The sequence below is a fragment of the Archocentrus centrarchus genome, chromosome 23 (genome assembly GCF_007364275.1).
Source record: "Archocentrus centrarchus isolate MPI-CPG fArcCen1 chromosome 23, fArcCen1, whole genome shotgun sequence".
In the NCBI taxonomy this organism is placed as follows: domain Eukaryota; kingdom Metazoa; phylum Chordata; class Actinopteri; order Cichliformes; family Cichlidae; genus Archocentrus; species Archocentrus centrarchus.
This window is the reverse complement of record NC_044368.1, coordinates 10,769,732-10,788,413: the sequence shown is the minus strand read 5'-3', so window position 1 is coordinate 10,788,413 and position 18,682 is coordinate 10,769,732. Positions and strand designations below refer to the sequence as shown.

The 18,682-nt window shown below is 40.3% G+C and overlaps 1 protein-coding gene across 1 annotated transcript in view; it reads left to right on the top strand.

Annotated features, from left to right (window-relative positions):
* Positions 1–18,185, top strand: part of iqsec3a (IQ motif and Sec7 domain ArfGEF 3a) — a 131,774-nt gene extending 113,589 nt beyond the window's left edge. The window contains exons 10-14 of the mRNA XM_030720436.1: positions 346–445; positions 857–1,015; positions 6,266–6,358; positions 9,225–9,268; positions 16,818–18,185. Of these exons, the coding sequence (XP_030576296.1) occupies positions 346–445; positions 857–1,015; positions 6,266–6,358; positions 9,225–9,268; positions 16,818–17,375 (954 nt within the window). The 3' untranslated portion in view covers positions 17,376–18,185. The remainder of the gene's footprint in view (positions 1–345; positions 446–856; positions 1,016–6,265; positions 6,359–9,224; positions 9,269–16,817) is intronic.
* The last annotated feature ends 497 nt before the right edge of the window (positions 18,186–18,682 follow it).

Genomic DNA, 18,682 nt, shown 5'->3' with positions numbered 1-18,682 from the left:
ATCTTTCTCTATCTGGAAGGTCATTCAGTGAAAAAAAGGCTCCATAACATCCCTAATACATCCTGATATAAGCTTTCCAAGGTGTTGTTTTTAATACAGAGTAGAGCACTGGCGCACAGTCTGAAACACCTGGGAGGTTGTAGTTTACATTAATATTGGGTATCCGCTCTGAACGTTTTTTTTAAATGTTTGTACTTTCCAAACTGCCTTTGAGGTTGTTATGCGATATGGAAATCTCTGTGACAGCGAGACTTTGGAAGTATTCGGAACATGGAACAAGGAAATTAAATAGGCGGTCCTGTCATTCAAAGATTGTTACTACAAGACTGATGTTTATTTCTGCAGATCTTGAAGCTTTGTCCAAAGAAGAAGAGCTCCGCTGCCTACACTTTCTGCAAAGCTATGGGACTACTTGGCATGCAGTTCCACCTTTTTGAAAATGAATGTAAGTCCCAAAGCTGGTATAAAAAACAAATATCCCCACCTGACACCTCCATATCTCATTGCTAGAACTTACCATTTCCAAACTTGCATAGAGGATAAAAATCTGTGTAAATTTGAAGTGAACAAGGACTGTATAATTGATGAATGTATCCTAAAGGGCTTATTTTAAGCACAATAGTCTTATTTTTCTGACAGCAGTATCAGTTTTATACCAATCTTGCATTTCAACTTCTTGAAATGTCAGTCGCCCAGTCCCATTCAGTCCATGCTGCATGACATTTTTGCAAGCAAGCAAAAGTTTGCCGCTCAGAGTGACCTTTAGACGTCTTTTTATGACCAGACTTGTAACTAATACACCCAGGAAAGTAGCCCTAGATATTCTTTTCACTCAACAATTTAATGTACTCCACAGACTACCCTCATGGAATCACCATCCTCTCACCATTTGGCTCAGACAAGAAGCAGGTATTGAACTTCTGTGCTCAAAGTGCAGAGGAGCTGCTCAAGTTTGTAGAAGACCTGAAGGAATCAATCGCAGAAGTGACAGAAATGGAGCAGATACGGATCGAGTGTGAGCATCTTTCTAAATCTTTCATTGAAAGCGCCATTACAACGCTGATTGTCCGTATCACTCAGTCAGTGATTTAATTGTTGTTATTACTCTGAATAATGTAACGTGTTGGGAGTTTTGAGTATAACCTTCAACTTTATTTCTGTTCCTTTTGTGGCAATACACCTGCCAACTGAAGAGGAGGCAAATCCTATTACGTTTTGCGCCAAAACAATAACTTCATATCTTGGGGTGTTGGAAACTTCTTAGATGTGAGAATCAATATATCTTCAGGTTAGAGACAGGAGGAAGAGTTTTTTGGTTTGTTTTGGTTTGTTTTGTTTTTATAATGCACAAACTACTTAATGGTGTCCCATTTGTGGAGTTGCAGACTAACTTTTGATGCACTGCAGTTCAAACACACTGCAGGGGGGCAGCGATATGGAGGTGAAAATAGGTCAGCGTCCCTCAAAGCAGCCAGGCATCTGACTTCTTCGGACTTGTGTGCATTTAAAATTCTCTAGACAATGCGTCATCTCAGCATACACTTGGACCTACTTAGACACATGAGTGTCCAGAGCCTGGCTCCTGCCAGTGGGCTTCAAAGAGTGGATCCCTGCTGGGATTTGATGCAATTGCCTTTCCCTTCACAGAGGGGGAGGGGTGGTGGCCTGCAGCCAGTGGAGAGCAGGCAACAACATACGGAGATAGGCAGGTGTTGACAGAAGGAAATTATTTTCCTCTTGGAGCTGTGTAAAGGCTAGACTAACTTGTGCAGAAACATAAGTGAGTGCATGTTGGGACACATTTATTATATTTGCAAAGACAAACTTTCTCAGGTGGTGATAGATAAACATTTTCAAAACAAGAAAAAGCTGTCACCTGAACAGACAAACTTCACATCTTTTTCCTCGAAGGGGCTTCATTTTGTCAGCAGATTAGTAAACAGTCCTGCGGCAAGCTCACTTCTGTGTCGGCTTTCCCTCTTTGAAACCCCACCCCACCCCCACCCGTCTCACTGCTGTTTTTAATAAAGATAAATTAAAAAATTTTTTTAACCACCACAGAATTTCTAAGTTTCACTCCAGTCCCGCTAACAGTTCTAAAGCTTCATTAGGTCTTAATCCAAGATACTGTACTCAGACTATAAATTGAACCTAATAGTTGCACTAATTGAGTGTACCAATGCAACAGCGTTAAGGCACAAAATCTCTTATTTGTCAGATTTCTTATTATTATTATTTTATAATGCAACAGCATTCAGGCACACTGTTTATTATTCATCAGATTTATTATTTTTCTGGTTCTTATTATTATTATTGAGTGTGCCAGTGCAGTAGAATTAAAGCACACAATTTTTTAGTCATCAGATTTCTGCTTTTTCTTATTGTTACTATTCCACCTAAAATTCTGATGCATGAATCGTCTCCCGCTTTGCAAAAACACTTTTGGTTTTTGCCATACGGATTAATGAATTTCACAAAAGCATAAACAATTTTTGCCTGTTTGTTTCAATATGCAAACGTCCTGAAAAGAAAAAGCCAGCCCACTCTGGAGCCCTACCTCTCAGGGCATTGTAGAAAAAAGTGTGTCCTGTTTTTATCAGAACCATTCAAATAGCAGCTTTAAAGCAATTGAGCACAGCTGTTATTCATCATAAGAACAACACCGGCATAGCCTTACAAGCCAGAATTGAATATGCAGATGTCATTCAAATTCTTGTTGATTGCCAGGTGTTACAGGAATTTAGCTAGACTTTCAAAATAAAAGCTTCAAGAAATTTAAAGCCGCTTACCAGGGGCTGGACATAATAATTTTAACCCAATTATGCTTCACTGTCAAACCTCCAAAATATTAAAGCTGACTTTCAGGGCTTATAAAGCATGGCATTTTTTTATATATAGAATTCATTATCCTGAAGCTGCCTCAGTAGCTCAATTTATGACTATGACCGTGGCCTTTAAAAATAACATTCCTTTGATATTAAAAGAGTATTCAACATTTCTTTTTAGCTGTCTCTTTATCAAACTTTTTTTTTTCAAGATACTTACATTATGCTCTCAATACTTTTTGCAACATCCAGAAACCAATGCTTATCATCTGATGATTTACTGAGAATGCTGTTAACTTCCAGTGGCTGCCGACAACTCAAACAGCAGGAGGTGCATTGGAACACTCACATTTTTTTCAAAAATTTTTTAGTTTTATCTCTTTTTACTTATACTCACCAGCCACTTTGTTAGGTACACCTAGGTACACAAATATATAATTAGCCAATCGCATGGCAACTCAGTGCATTTAGGCATGTAGACATGGTGAAGACAACCTAAAGTTCAAACTGAGCATCCGAATGAGGAAGAAAGGTGATGTAAGTGACTTTGAGAATAGTATGCTTGTTGGTGCTAAATCAGCAGAAACTGCTGATCTACTGGGATTTTCCCACACAACCTTCTCTATGGTTTACAGAGAATGGTTAGAAAAAAAAAAAAAGTTCAGTAAGTGGCAGTTCTCTGGGCCAAAATGCCTCGTTGATGCCAGAGGTCAGAGGAGAGGCAACAGTAACTCAAAAAAACTACTCATTACAACCAAGGTATGCAGAAGAACATTTCAGAACACCCATCTACATTGAAGCAGATGGGCAACAGCAGCAGAAGACCACACTGGATATCACTCCTGTCAGCTGAGCAAAGGAAATTGAGCCTAAAGTTCACATGGCCTCATCAAAAGTGTACAATAGAAGTCTGGAAAAACATTGTCTCATCTGATAAGTCTCTTTTTCTGGTGTGACATTCAAATGAAAGGGTCAGAAATTGGTGTAAACCACATGAAAGCATGGATCCATCCATGGTTTAGTCTGGTGGTGGTGCTGTAATGGTGTGGGGGTTTTTTTTTGGCACATTTTGGGCCCCATAATACTTATCCTATCTAATAAATGTCGCAGCCTTTCAAAGTATTGTTGTTCATGCGATTATGACCACAGTGTACCCATTTTCTGATGGCTGCTTTCAGCAGACTAATGCACCATGTCACAAAGCCCAAATCATCTCAAACTGGTTTCCTGAATGTGATGATGGCTTCACTATACTCAAATGGCCCCCACTGTCACCAGATCACAATCTAATAGAGCACCTTTGGGATGCAGCAGAATGGGAGATTCTCATCATGTGCAGCCAACAAACAACCTGTCACAACGATGTCTTAGAGGAATATTTCCAGCACCTTGCTGAATCAATGCCATTGTAAGTTAGTTCTGAAGGCAAAAGAGGGTCCAACACGCTGGGAGCCAGATGTACCTAATAAAGTGACTGGTGATTGTAGACTGGCCATACATTTTACAGCTAGCCAGGAGCAAAGTCAAAATTTACCATCATAATAACCTTACTTTTCTTGTCATTTGTATGAACATCATCCGTCTGTGGAGAGACATCATTCTTGTAGCTATTGGTCAATACTGCAGCGTTCTACTCTGAACAAAAACTTTAAAGAGAGAAACTCAGAAAGCTAACAACTATTTTGCTGTAAACCAGCATTGAGTGATGGTAAATTATCAAGACATTGGGTGACTATTAATAATGCACAATATCTTATCAGCCTATGCTGTTAGGCATTGTTAAGTTGTTGTTATGTCACGTGTGCGCTGGGCTTAACTTTGGTTGGTGTAACTGCTGTAAAGTCAATTCCAAGACTGGTCTTTCCAAAGACCAATTTAGCAGTTAGAACCAGGCTTGAGAAAAACTAACAGGCACCAGAGTTTAACATACATCGATCAAGCATAACATTATGACCACTGATTATGACCACAAGCAACAGGGTCATGGGTGGACAAGGCTCACTGATGCACAGGAGAAGCAAAGGCTGACCCATGTGTTCCGATCCAACAGATGAGCATCTGTAGCTCAAATTGCTGAAAGTGTTAATGCTAGTTCTGATAGAAAGGTGTCAGAATACACAGTGCATTACAGTTTGTTGCTAATGGGGCTGCATAGCCGCAGACCATTTAGGGTGCTCATGCTGACCCCTGTCCACTGCCAAAAGCACCAACAGTGGACACGTGAGCATAAGAACTGGACCTAAAGCATAGAAGAAGGTGGCCTGCTCTGAGGAATCATGTTTTCTTTCACATGTGCATTTTGCACCTAGGGAACACCTGGCACCAGGATGCACTATGGGAAGAAGGCAAGCCAGCAGTGGGGTGCTTTGGGCCATGTTCTGCTGTGAAGTCTTGGGTCCTGCCATCCATGTGGATGTTACTTTGACACATATCACCTACCTAAGCATTGTTACAGACCATGTACACCCTTTCATGGAAACAGTATTCTAAGATGGTCTCTGGAGCTTGAAAAAAGGGCAACTGTACTTCTTTTTGTTTCTTGAAAATGTTTCACCTCTCATCCAAAAGGCTTCTTCAGTTCTCCAAGATGGCTTTGGCCTCTTTCAGCAGGATAATGTGCCCTCCCACAAAGCAAAAATGGTTCGTGAATGGTTTAAGGAGCACAACAACAGGTTTGGGGTGTTGGCTTAGCCGCCAAATTTCCCAGATTTCAGTCCAATCGAGCATCTGTGAGATGTCCTGGACAAACAAGTCTGAACCACTGAGGCCCCACCTCGCAACTTCCAGGACTTAAAGGATCTGCTGATAATGGCTTGGTGCCATATGCCAGAGCGTACCATTAGGGGTCTAGTGGAGTTCATGCTTCGATGGGTCAGGGCTGTTTTGGCAACAAAATGGGGACCAACACAATATTACATTATTATGGCAGGTGGTCATAATATTATGCTTGTAAATTACCAATAAAATTTTTATTTGTTTGTTTGTTGGTTGGTTGGTTTTTATTTTTTTCTGTGGAGAACACTTTTTCCCCTTTAGTTTATCTCATATTTCAGAATACGGACACGTTGCACTGCACCCTCAAAGTCTCACCTGGCAGTTTTGTGGCTAAGCATCAAAATTAGAATGCAGTGTTGTGTTGGAAACAAAACAACATTTAGTCATCATGATTGGAAATGACATGCAATTACCATCAAGTGTGAAGTTTAATTAGCGAGATGAAGAGGTGTGTGTGTTGAGCATAGAGAAGAGAGTGGGTTGGGGAGACAACGGGAGAATGTGCATGAGTATGTGTGTGTATATGCACTCTCTTTTGAAAGAAAGAATTTTGCTGGTTAATTTTGTTGCACTTACCCATTACCATCTACCAGTCTATCTCCTTCCTTTCTCTCTCTGTCTTGGTGATTATGAAGATGATCTTTTTTGTTTTCTGCTCTCTGCAGGGGAGCTGGAAAAGCAGCAGGGAGCCAAGACACACTCGGTAAAGAACAACGGCACACAGCTAGAGCTTCGCGGTAAACAGGGCTCCCCATCAGGTGTGTGTGTGTGTATGTGTGTGTGTGTGTGTGTGTGTGTGTGTGTGTGTGTGTGTGTGTGTGTGTGTGTGTGTGCGCGCGCGCACGCATAATGTTGCTTTTGGAAATCCACTGGAGAGTCGCCGGCTGTGCTATTAATTTGTTTACCTGCTGCTGTTTTTATGAACTTGATCATATCCTCAAAAACTAGGTGCTACCTGCAGTATTTAACATCAGAAAAATTGTATTAGTTAAGATGTGCACAATATAAATGAGCAAAATCACTTTTTGCTAAGCCCCACCCAGTTTTTAGCATATTACCTTGTCCCACAAAGCCACATGAAATGCATGTAGTCTTTCAGTGTGTTTGTACAAGTAAATTAATATGAGCTTCTTAATTCTATTTGAAGATTTTATTCATAGATTTATTCTTCACTTGGCTTACAAGTTGTCTAGAAATGTTATTATACTGTCTGTTTTAAAATGCAGGCCAGGTAAAAGGGTCTGGAATCCATACTTGTCCATACTTGATGGCTACAAGCTAAAGAAATTAAACCTAAGATTAAAACTGTAATTTTTGAAATGGAGCTTTTGCTTTCTTGAAGATGAAGGAATGAAATATTCACAAAATTCACAATCCTTTCTACACCGGATTATGAACTACACTCACTGGCCACTTGATTAGGCGTTCCTGTTCAACTGCTTGCTAACGCAATTATCTAACCAGCCAATCACGTGGCAGCAACTCAACTTAATGGTCACGATGACTTGCTGAAGTTCAAACTGAGCATCAGTATGGAGAAGAAAGGTGATTTGAGTGACTTTGAAGGTGGCATGGCCGTGTCAGATGGACTGGTCTGAGTGTTTTGCAGACTGCTGATTTGCTGGGATTTTGCCACACAGAGATCTGGTCCAAAAAAAGAGAAAATATCCAGTTAGTGCCAGTTCTCTGGGCGAAAATACCTTCTTCATGCCAGAGGTCAGAGGAGAATGCCCAGACTGAAGAAGAGCATCTCTGAATGTACAATACATCAGAGTGCAGGCAGAGTGCACCACACTGGGTGCCACTCCTGCCAGCTAAGAACAGGAAACTGAGGCTACAGTTTACACAGGCTCATGAAAATTGGACAACAGAAGACTGGAAAAACATTGCCTGGTCTGATGACTTTCAATTTCTGCTGCAGCATTCAGATGGTAGGGTCACAGTTTGGCATAAACAACATGACAGCATTAATCCATCCTAATTTGTATCAACGGTTCAGGCTGGTGGTGTTGGTGCAATGGTGTGGAGTGGGGGGGTTTTTCTTGGCACAATTTGGGACCCTAAGCTACAAATGAGCATTCTTTAAACACCAGAGCCTACCTGAGGATTGTTTGCTGACCATGTTCTTCTCTCTATGACCACAGTGCACCCATCTTCTGATGGCTGCTTCGAGCAAGATAACACATCATGTCACAAAGATCAAATCACCTCAAATTGGCTTCTTGAACATGACAATGAGTTCACTGTGCTCAAATGGCCTCCACAGTCAGCAGATCTCAACCCCATAGAGCACCTTTGGAATCTGGTGGAGGAGGAACTTTGCATCACGGATGTGGAGCTGACAAATCTGCAGCAACTGTGTGATGCTGTCATGTGAATATGGAACAAAATCTCTGAGGAATGTTTCCAGCACCGTGCTGAGTCTATGACACGAAGAATTAAGGCCGGGTACTACGCATTGTAGCAAGGTGTATCTAGTAATACAGCTGGGGAGTGTATCTGTAAAGGGTGTTGCCACCTCTACTAGTAGAGCCATCAGTAGATGCTGTATATCTAAAACCATGTTAAAACATTAATGATCAAAATGCATTAATGTTTTAAGGTATAATTATCTTTCATTTGTCATTAAAACACAGGGTTGTATAACCAAAAGCTACTCGAAGACTCTTTATGGCTTTACTAATAATGTAAATATTATTTATATAGCACTCTTCTGAATGAGGTAAGAAAGTGTAGATGTGGCTTCAGGATGGCAGTTTGGTGCATGTGAGTGTGAATCACAGGTAGGAACACAGAAAGGAGCAAAGGGACAGCTTTTTTTCTATAGCCATCCCAGTAATTGCAAGCTATAGGATAGAAGCCCCTGAGATATTTCACATCTTTGAGTTCAAAACCAATAACTGCAACACCAAAACACAGGAGACACTGTCTTTGGAAGTTCATTACACTAATTTTAAACCGAGAAGTTGGGAAGACTTTTTTCCCTACCGTACTTGTACTATCCACCTTATTGCCGCAATACAGGTTGAAGATAAGAGCATTTTGTCAATGAACAAAGCTAACTAATCACATTTTGTGATAAAGAGAAAGGAGATCAGAATGTTTCATTTTAATACAGTAACTCCGTCGACGATTAGCATTAGTTGTATGCTTAGATGTATGCTTTGTTAAGATTTTCCTAGCTTACAACTTACAGTGATAGTTTTAGCTTTTTTTGTGGAGGGTAACTTCCCCAACTCCAATAAAAAGAGGTCACTTACATGAATAAATTCTGATGCTGCAGCATCATGCACTATAACCACAATTGATGTAAAGTTAATGATGTTTATAGACTAGCTCTACAGTAGCAAACACCCTTAAAATATGCTGTTTATGCCATTCCTTAAATTCTCAAAAGCCTGCCATGAAAAGCTATTGATGCTAAGCTGTGATTGTCCAGTTGCCTTTTATAGAGGGGTTTACCAAATGTTCAGTTGGTTCTAGAAGTTAGCTGCCACATAATGTAGTTATTGCACGTTTGCTTTCAAATGCATTTTTTTTTTCAGTAGTCTTGGTTTTATCTTGAAAAAAGAGTGATTTTGCTGCCACCTTTGTCCCTATTCCTTCTATTTTTTTTCCCTGTAGGAAACCAGGAGATAGATGACAGAAGTGGACACAATGCAGTAGAGGTAAGTGCCTAATGATAGGCTTATGTTCCAAACAGCAGGTAAGTGAGTGTAGTAAGAGTCTTTGCAGTGGCAGTATCGAGGTAGGACAAGATAAACTCAGGAATATCTTTAGGATTAGAAGCGTCAAGCAAGTGCGGGTGAAGAGTGCATGAGAGAACGAGTGCTGCTGGGTAATGTGCTGCGGGCATGTGAGGTAACCCAATCAAACAAAATATTAGATAAAAGGACTCTTTTGTCGTGTAAAAATGAAATATGATGGCTTGGGAGAATTAATACACTCACAGCGATCAGAGCAGGTTCTCCTCATGTTGAAAACACATCAGGCTTAAATATTATCTTGAAGCCAAAAAAAAAAAGGATAGGTTGTAATTAGTTTTGCAAGTTCAGGCAGAAATTGTGACTCCTTTGGGGGCTTTCAAGAAAAAAAAAAAGGGGGCGGGGGGGGGGAAGCTGAGGATGTGTGAAATGCATATACTGTGTGTGTGTACCCACATGCAGCACTGAGACCTTAATTAACACAGCAGCGTGCAGGCGGATAAATTTAACGCTCATTTGACCGGGAGTCGTCACCTCCCCGCCCCTTTGACAGACCTCTTTGGGTGGGGAGGGGAGGCTTCTCGTGCAGACATTTCATGCAAGAAAGAGAGCAAGTTGAACTGCACAGTACTATTGGGGCTTTGCAATTACCATCCTAGAGGCATCAGATGACCTTTATTAGTCTTTTTTTTGTGGCTCTGGAGTTCAGGCCTGGACTGAAAAGCCAAATACACAGGGTCAATTTGACACTCAGTGGCTGTTTAATTCAGCATAGCCCATTGGTAATATGTCAGACTGTAAGTCTTTGCTCAGGTGCTGGCTCAAGCACACATAATTGCATATGCTTTGCACTGAATGGCTCCAGCAGTACAAACACAAGACTTTTAAAGACAAAGCACAGTCGCATCTTTGTGCTGTAGAATCATTTCTCATTATATTCATACACAAGCTATCTCGGATCCTTTTTAGTGCTGGTAGGAGGGAACTATGATCAGCTTTATTTTGAAAATTCTTGCAGTTAGATCACTGGTTTTATAGATCCCAGGGTTTACTTTGTGATCCAAAAGCCATTTATCAAACCAGTAAGAAAAAATTACTGGAGTACAAGTCAAATTATGAGACTAAAATTTTACCTGTAGTAAATTTTGAAAATGTCTTCGTACAGGGTTGACTTGAGGTCTTGCTCTTTCCTTTTTTTTTTTTTTTTTTAATTTGTTTGCCTCAGGTCAGTCTTACCTCAGGTCAGTCTTCATGGTTGTCTGAGCTACCTTCAACAGCCTTCCTCTCTGCCATGCAGGCTACAGTAGCCTAAATGTCAGGGGCTGGTGGGGAGCCACTAGCTGTCAAAACACATTTATCTCAAAAAGCAAGAGGGTTCACTCCAAAAAAGCCTCCTTATACTAGAGGCAGAAATCTAAAGATACCAAATCCTACAGCAAGCTTTTAATCTTAGATTTGATAAGGTGCTGAGATTCTAATGGTTTTGTCTGCCTCAGAGCAGTGACAATAAGCAGAGTCTGTTGTTTCAAAATAGCTGATTTGGGCCCATTCCTGTCACTTTTAAAAAATCCTGTTTTCCGCACAGTGTTTAAGATTTATGGCAAAAAAGGAAAAGTTTATACAGCACTGTGCAAAAGTCTTGAGCCACCCCTTATTTCTTTATATTTTGCTTGGAAAATTGGAAATGGCTGCAGTGATTCATTTAAATGTACAAACACACTGTACATGGAAAGACAGTATACAAGGCAAGTTTTTGTGTTTCTAATAAATTTGAAACTCAATATTGGGTTTCTTCAAGTAGTTCTCCAGGCTTCTTGAAGGACATTCAAAGCTCTTCTTTGGCTGTTAGCTAGCTTTTGTTCTGTTCACTATCAAGGTGATCACACACTGATTCAATAATGTTGTGTTCCGGGTTCTGGGTAGGCCAATCCGTGATTGATGCTTTTACTGCATCGGCAGTGTTTTTGGGATCATTATCATGCTGAAGCCTTTGCACACTACTATAAATAAACTCAAACAATTTCCAGATGGTATTGCATCTGGAAAGCGTTGATCAGAGTCTGCTGGTACGTTTCTGTGTTCATAATTCCATCCATTTTAACCATAGCTCCAACACCGCTGGCTGAAATGCAGCCCCAAACAATGACACTGTGTTTTACGGATGGCTGTAAACACTCACTGTTGTACCTCTCTACCAACCTCAATATGTACCGTATTTTCCGGAGTATAAGTCGCACTTTTTTTCATAGTTTGGCTGGGGGTGCGACCTATACTCCGGAGCGACGTATATGTGACATTTATAACACATGAACCAAAATACTCCAGCCACTTGACATCTCCGTGAACTGCAGCTTTAAGGCAGTCTTGCGTAACCTGTGGGCGCAGTGGATGGAGAGCACAGCTTAACGGCAACTGGGAGAATGCGCCACCCAAATTTCCTGGAAGTCATTGGATGGATCAAGAAAACATGGGCTTCAGTGACAAACCATCCTGTTGGGATTCAGAAAGGCTGGAATAATTGGAACTGCAGCTGACGACGAGTCTGACTAACGCGACACAGAAGAGGAAGCGGCGCTTCGTCTACGGAGTGTACGGAATTGTTTAGAAGTGACACCGAGGATGAAGAATTCAATGGATTGATGGTTTGGTTAACTTGTTAGTATGTTCTTTATGCTATGGCTATCTGAATAACTTAATGTTACGTTAACATACTGTAGCGATTCTCTTAGTTAGAGAGCGTGTTGATGTTGTGGGATTTCGGACTGTTCGGGAGGTTCGTGAAGGCAGCATGGAGAGAGAGAAAAAGACCGAGAGCTTGCCTGTGTGTGTGTTGCTGTTCCGCTGTTGTAGTTGTGGTTGGCGTGGCTGTGGCCTACAGCAGCCGTTTTTCTGTTAATAAAGACGACCTTTGTTGTGAAAATCGCCGACTTTGGAAGTGTGTTTACAACGTAACAATACCGAACACGTGTTCGTTGTGCGTCATGTAGCTGAATGTGCTACGTTAGCATAACGTAGGTGTAACCGTGTTCGTCCTGTTCTTTAATCCATTATTATTTTAAATTGCCGTTCAAGATGGAATTTGTGCTCTGGGTCTCGGATTCTATCAACCCCCCCCCCCCCCCCCCCAAAAAAAAGTGCGACTTATAGTCCAGTGCGACCTATATATGTTTTTTTCTTCTTTATTATGCATTTTTTGGCTGGTGCGACCTATACTCCGGAGCGACGTATAGTCCGAAAAATACGGTACTAACTTGATGATGATGGTGATTTAAACCAAAAATTTCCAATTTGGATTCATTATTCCATAAGCCCTGTTGCCACTGATTTTCAGTCCAGTTCTTGTGTAATTTGGCATACTTCAGCCTTTCGTCCTTGTTTCCTTTCCCCAGTCAAGAATGGTTTCTTGACTGTTGCCCATGAGCTAAAACCGTTTCTAATAAGGCTTCTGGTGATAAATCAACTGAAGCCCAGATATATCTCTCAGGTCCTGTGTCAGGCATTTGCTGGTTTTTTTTAAATCTATTTTTCCAGGACAAGACTTTCAGATACTCTTCATTTTCTGTAGATAGCTTGTTGGGCCTGCCACGTCGTCTTTTGTCCTCCACTTGGCCAGTTTCCTTGTACTTTTTAAGGACATACTGCACCATGCCAAGTTTTCATCTAATAGATCTTTGGGAATCACCTTGTTGGTGCAAAATCATTTTTATGCCTGTCAAACTGTGTTATCTTTGGCATTTTTTGTAGGTCCAACTAAAGGAATGAGAACAAATTATGTGTTTTTGTGAAAGGTCGCTAGTAACAGTGTGACTAAAAATACATTTTAATACTGGTTCTATGCTAAGTTGTCTATTATGTGTAGACACAACACTGGTTTGTCCCTTGGGTTTGGTGCCTTTTGAGCTATTGCTCAAGGCCACTTTAAAAATTTACAAGAAAATCTGGTTCCTTGGAAGCAAATTGTAGAGAAATGAGGGTTGGCTTTAGACTTTTGTACAGTATTGTAAGAGCCTATTTTGCCCTGAGTATCATCTTGCAGGTCTGCATAACATGTACTTACTACCCTTTGATTGGTGGAGGCTGCATGTTTTGAGGGTAGAAGTTAAAAACAGAAGTAAAAATCAGAATTCCTACTTCCACCTAATGCAAAATAATGGCTTTGGATGCCAAAGACAAGCTAGTACTTGTAAACATTAAAAAAATAACTTGAGTTTAAACAATGGGAATACTGCTAAAATATTATGTTTCCTCAAGTTCAATTTGATCTTGGTTTTGTTTTCTTGTTCCACAAACACACAAGTATTCATAAATATTTATGTGTCAGTTTTTAATAATACATTTGAAGGCATCATTTTGGGCTTAAGCTAACATGCTGTTTGTGATTTTTGACTAATTTTGGCCGTCTGTTGAACAAATCTATTCTTTCTACTGAGATACCAAACTTTTGAAAGGCATCAGAAAGTCAGTGAAATCCTTCATTCTTTATCTGAAGTGTTTCAGAGCTCAGTGATACTTTATGCTAAGTAAGTCATCAAGAAGAAGTAACACTGGGCAGATTTGAAAGGAGCAAATGTTAATGGAGTTCTTTCACAGAAGAGTCACATCAGCTGCTGTAAGAGTAGGGACGAACACTGCTGACCTTTATTACCTTAAGATATTCCGTAAGAATTCAAAGACTATTATATTGCAGGGGAATTAGCTGTGACCTTTTTTCACACAGTCATCATTCTGAGGAGTTTTGATGGTAAATTGTATTCTGATTGACACATTAAATGTATGCGAAACTGAAAGTTGACTTAAATCTAAGCTCTTTAGTTGAGCAGTCTAAGCAGCAACCTTTACTGTTTTTAAGCACAGAATCAGTACGTCAGAAGAATATAGTACATAGATAACTGAGCTATGCTTAGAGAGCTCAAAATAAATTGAAAGAACATGTGACGTTCTTAAATAGAACTGTGTTTTCTAAAAATACTAAAATAATAAACAACACAAATGATAACTCTGGAGTTAAGTAGTTCATTTACTTTAATCTAACTTTCACTATATGTCAATTTGGATATTTCGATTATTACACTTTCATGTAGTAGATCATGTACAGTAATGTGTAATTCTTCATATTTTGCTTTCAAGGAGTCACGCTTCTTGTAGTTTTTTTTAAAGTGATCTTGAGCAATAACTCTCCAGGCTTTCTCGAGGTCTTTCAAAAGATTTTCTTTGGCCATTGGCTTCTTTTTCATTCATTTTCAATCAATACCATGTACCTGACCATTTTCAGAGGAATGCTATTTGTTGTTTCTTAAGCCACTTAACACTGACATTTAAGCACGTAAAAGGCACCTAACTCAAGGGATGAAGCAGCGTTGTCTACACGTAACAGACAACTTGCCAAAGAACCCATTTTAAATTGTGTCTTTAGGAACTTTGTTACCAGTAGCCTGTTCCAAAAACACGTAATTTGTTCTTTGTTCTTTTGCTGAATCTATGAAGAATTCCAGTGATATCACGCTTTGACAGGCATAAAAGAGCATTTTTGCACTGACAAGGCGATTCTCAAAGAGTTATTTGCCAAAAGCTTGGCATGGTGTGCAGTGTGTCTTTAAAAAAAATTGAGGAAACTTCACAAGTTTCAAAAGAAGTGACAGGCCTAAAAAAAAAAAAAAAAATAGCAGTTTTTGAGATGAACAGCTTCTTAATGTCCTAAAAAAATACAAAAAAAAAAAAATAGTAATAATAAAAACATCCAAAGAAGAACTTTGACTGTCCTTCAAGAAACCTGGATGGAAAACTATTCCTGAAGACTACTTACAGAAATTACACGAAAGCTTACCTAACGAAGTTGAAGCGATGTTGAAGAATAAAGGTGGTCATACTAAATATTGATTTCCGATCTCATTAGAATTGTAAAACTCTCAGTAAATCACTGCAACCATTTCCCATTTTCTTAGCAAAATACAGTACCAGTTAAAAGTTTGGACACACCTTCTCATTTGATGGTCTTTGCAACTGCACTTGAGGGTACTTTTAAAATTCTTGAAAGTTTTCAGATTGACTGACCTTCATTTCTTAAAGTAATGATGGACTATGTTTTTTCTTGACATAGCTGAGTAGTTCTTGCCATAATATGGATTAGAACATTACTCAAATAGGGCTATTCGCTGTATACCAACTTGACCTCTTCACAACACTTTTTTGTTTACTAAATAATTTCAGATGTATTTCTTCATAGTTTGAACTACTTTAGTGTTAATCTGCAAAACAGAGAATTTTTTAATAATGAAAAACCACTGAATGCGAAGGTGTGTCCAAACTTTTGACTGGTACTATATAAAGAAATGAGGAGTGGATCAAGACTTTTGCACAGAACTGTACATGTATAATGTCTAAATTTTGACAGGGTACAGTTGTTCTGACATGTCAAGTCATGTATTTGTCACAGTTGTGTACTTGTTAAAGCAATTGCCTGTGATTGTCTAGCTGCTGCATTTTCTGAACATTAATATATTTTCAAGCATCTGACAATACATATAATATCAAACTGAAGACAACAGTATATATAAACACCAGCAGAAATCTCCATTGGCATCACAGTTGGCAGTTCTGTGTATCTTCCTCCTACTGGCTAAAAATTGGTTGGCTGCCGACCCATCCCCTACTGTACTTAGCCGAGATCACTATCGTTGTAAGTAATAAGTGAACAGCAATCCACACTCAAAGGTCTGACTTTCATGAATACACCATCTAGCTGCTTTTTGCCCCCCACACACAGTATGCATTTCATTTGTGCTCAGTTCCTTGTATTTCTTGGCATAATATTTTCAGAGATACGCAGCGTAACATAACCTAGAGACGTTATACAATTCCAAAAGTTCAAGAAAAGATAGAGTAAAGGAAGAGAGATAAAATGTTGAGGGAAACTGTCTCTAGAAATTAGAGAGACAAAACAAATGTGACATCTGGAGGTTTGCATTCTAATTGACTGTTGCCTGTGGACGTCTGTGGTTGTCACTCTGCTCACTTCCTCTCCTCCTCTTCTTCCACCTCTCCCTCTTCTTCGTATGACCTTCGTCTATGTTCTGCTTACCTCGACCCACAAGTCTCCTCGTGTTCGCTGTCACCGTAGTGCCACACAGTGGTTTGGAAGGGAGACACGGGGGCCCTCAGTGTCCCCTTTGGAACCACCGGGACCCTCCTCTAGCATCGTTCTTATCTCCATTCCCCATCACTACTGACACCAGTCATATACACTGGTGTTCCCAGCATCCAACACTGTTCCCAGTGCCTATGGGGGTGGAGGGAGGGGGAGTATATTGTAGTCACAGAATTTTACACCTCCACCGAACCCTAACACCTAAGCCCCCACGCATGCCCTGTGTGTATGTGTGTGTGTGTGCTGTGCGTTCACTCCCCCCACAAAAAAAAAAAAAAAAAAAAAAGAAAAAGAGGGCTTGACGGATTGTAGAGGAGGAACCAGTTTTATAACATTTGATGCTGTTCTCTTGGCTGTTTTCTAAACTAGGTGTCAATTCACAACAGGCTTCAGACGTACCAGCTCAGCAGCAGCACGGCTCGGAGCCCCGAGAGCGCGGCCCTTCTTAACCACCGGGGAGAGCTGCTTTTCCAGCAGGGGCCCCAGGGGCTAACCCAGGGGCCGGTGCCACCACCTCAGTACCCACAGCTGCAGTCAGCGGCAAGCACCCCCGCTCATCATCTCCCCCTCCAGCAGCACCACCAGCCCGCTGTCAGCATGGCTGACCTGCGGCCCGAGACACTTATCCAGTGTCAGCAGATTGTCAAGGTCATCATGCTCGACAACAGCAGCCATGGACGCATGGAGGCCTTCCTCAGTCAAACACCCACACACCACCACTACCAGCATCACCACAGCCACCACCAGCTTAGTCACTCCGCCATGTCCACCCCTGTCCGCTCGCCGGATGGCTCCCACGGCAGTGATGGCCACCAGCCCCCACTGCCTCCCCCGCCTCCACCTTACAACCACCCGCACCAGTATATACCCCCAGACCCCCGCCTCAGTCTACACCGGACCCCAAGTGGCTCTCGAAGCATGGTGTAAATAGATGAATTCAAAATTTTCTCCCTGAAAAACAGACACATACTTCCACATAACCCTATCACTTCTCTTCCTATTTAATACTACATATTGTATATATATACATACAGATGAAGCTATAATGAAAAAATAAAATCCCACTTATATGCATAAATTTAAGGAAAAACATAAAAGAAAAATTAAGGTTTTAAAAGAGATAAGGAGAAATATAGTGCATATATATAAAGTTTTACTTGATTCCACGTGTATTTTGAAATATTATGTAGTTTTAACAAATTTCTATAACTTTTTGTCAGTTTTAACTCTAGAGAAAACTCACCGCTATTCAGTTCGTGGATGGATTCCTTGCAGTTGCAGTATTTACCAACAACAACAGAAACATATGAATCCCTCAAAAGTTTTGAATTTTTCCTGTAATGGATGCAAAGACTTCAAGGACCTTCTGCTTCTGTTTGCTTTTATCATCCCAAGCCTCATGCCTACCGTGCTGTATGTACACACGTGTGCATAGCTGACACTTAACTAAAACTGTGTGCCAAAATACATATGCCTCCACTAAACACTGACTTCTTTGCACTTGACCAAACGCTAGGGCTAGAAGAAAAAAAAAAAAAAAAGCTACTCCTTTACTTTGAGAAAATAGTCCTTTCAGGCTTCTTGCTCAAGGAGCAAAAAAAAATAATAATAATAGCAAAACTGATATTTCATAAAAAGTTATCTAGCCATTTGTGCTGTTGCTTATTTATTTATGTGATGGAGGGCCTTCTCTCTTCTTCTCCGCTCCCTGGATTTAAAAAAAAAAAAAAAAAAAAAGCAAAATGACATCCTCCCGATAAGCTGTCTTTGTCATCCGCTCCTCCGTTGTGTTGTGGCTCTCTATCTTCGGAAAACACTCTCACCCAATTGTTGCTCTCCATAGATCATTCCACAGTGAAGGATGACAAGAACCAAAGGCAACCAATCATAGAGATTGCTGCCAAGCCAAAAACTTAGCCCAGGATGCTTCTGCTGATTGATGTTTGTCTTTTCCTCTTCATATCTAATATTAATAAGGCTTTCCAAGAATTCTTGCCACTTTTATCTGCTGATGGGGGGAAGGATTTTTTTTTTTTTGTCTGTTTGTTTGTTTCAACATTTTGAAAATGTTTCAGCATCTGAAACGACTCTTGAAATTTTCTAAAGCTACAATGGGTTCAGATTTCACATGTAAAATATAACCTACACACGGTTGCTGTCATCAGATATCAAAGGTGTTGTCGCTGCTTTTTTTTTTGTTTGTTTGTTTTTCAGGAAATGGAATTTCCATGAAG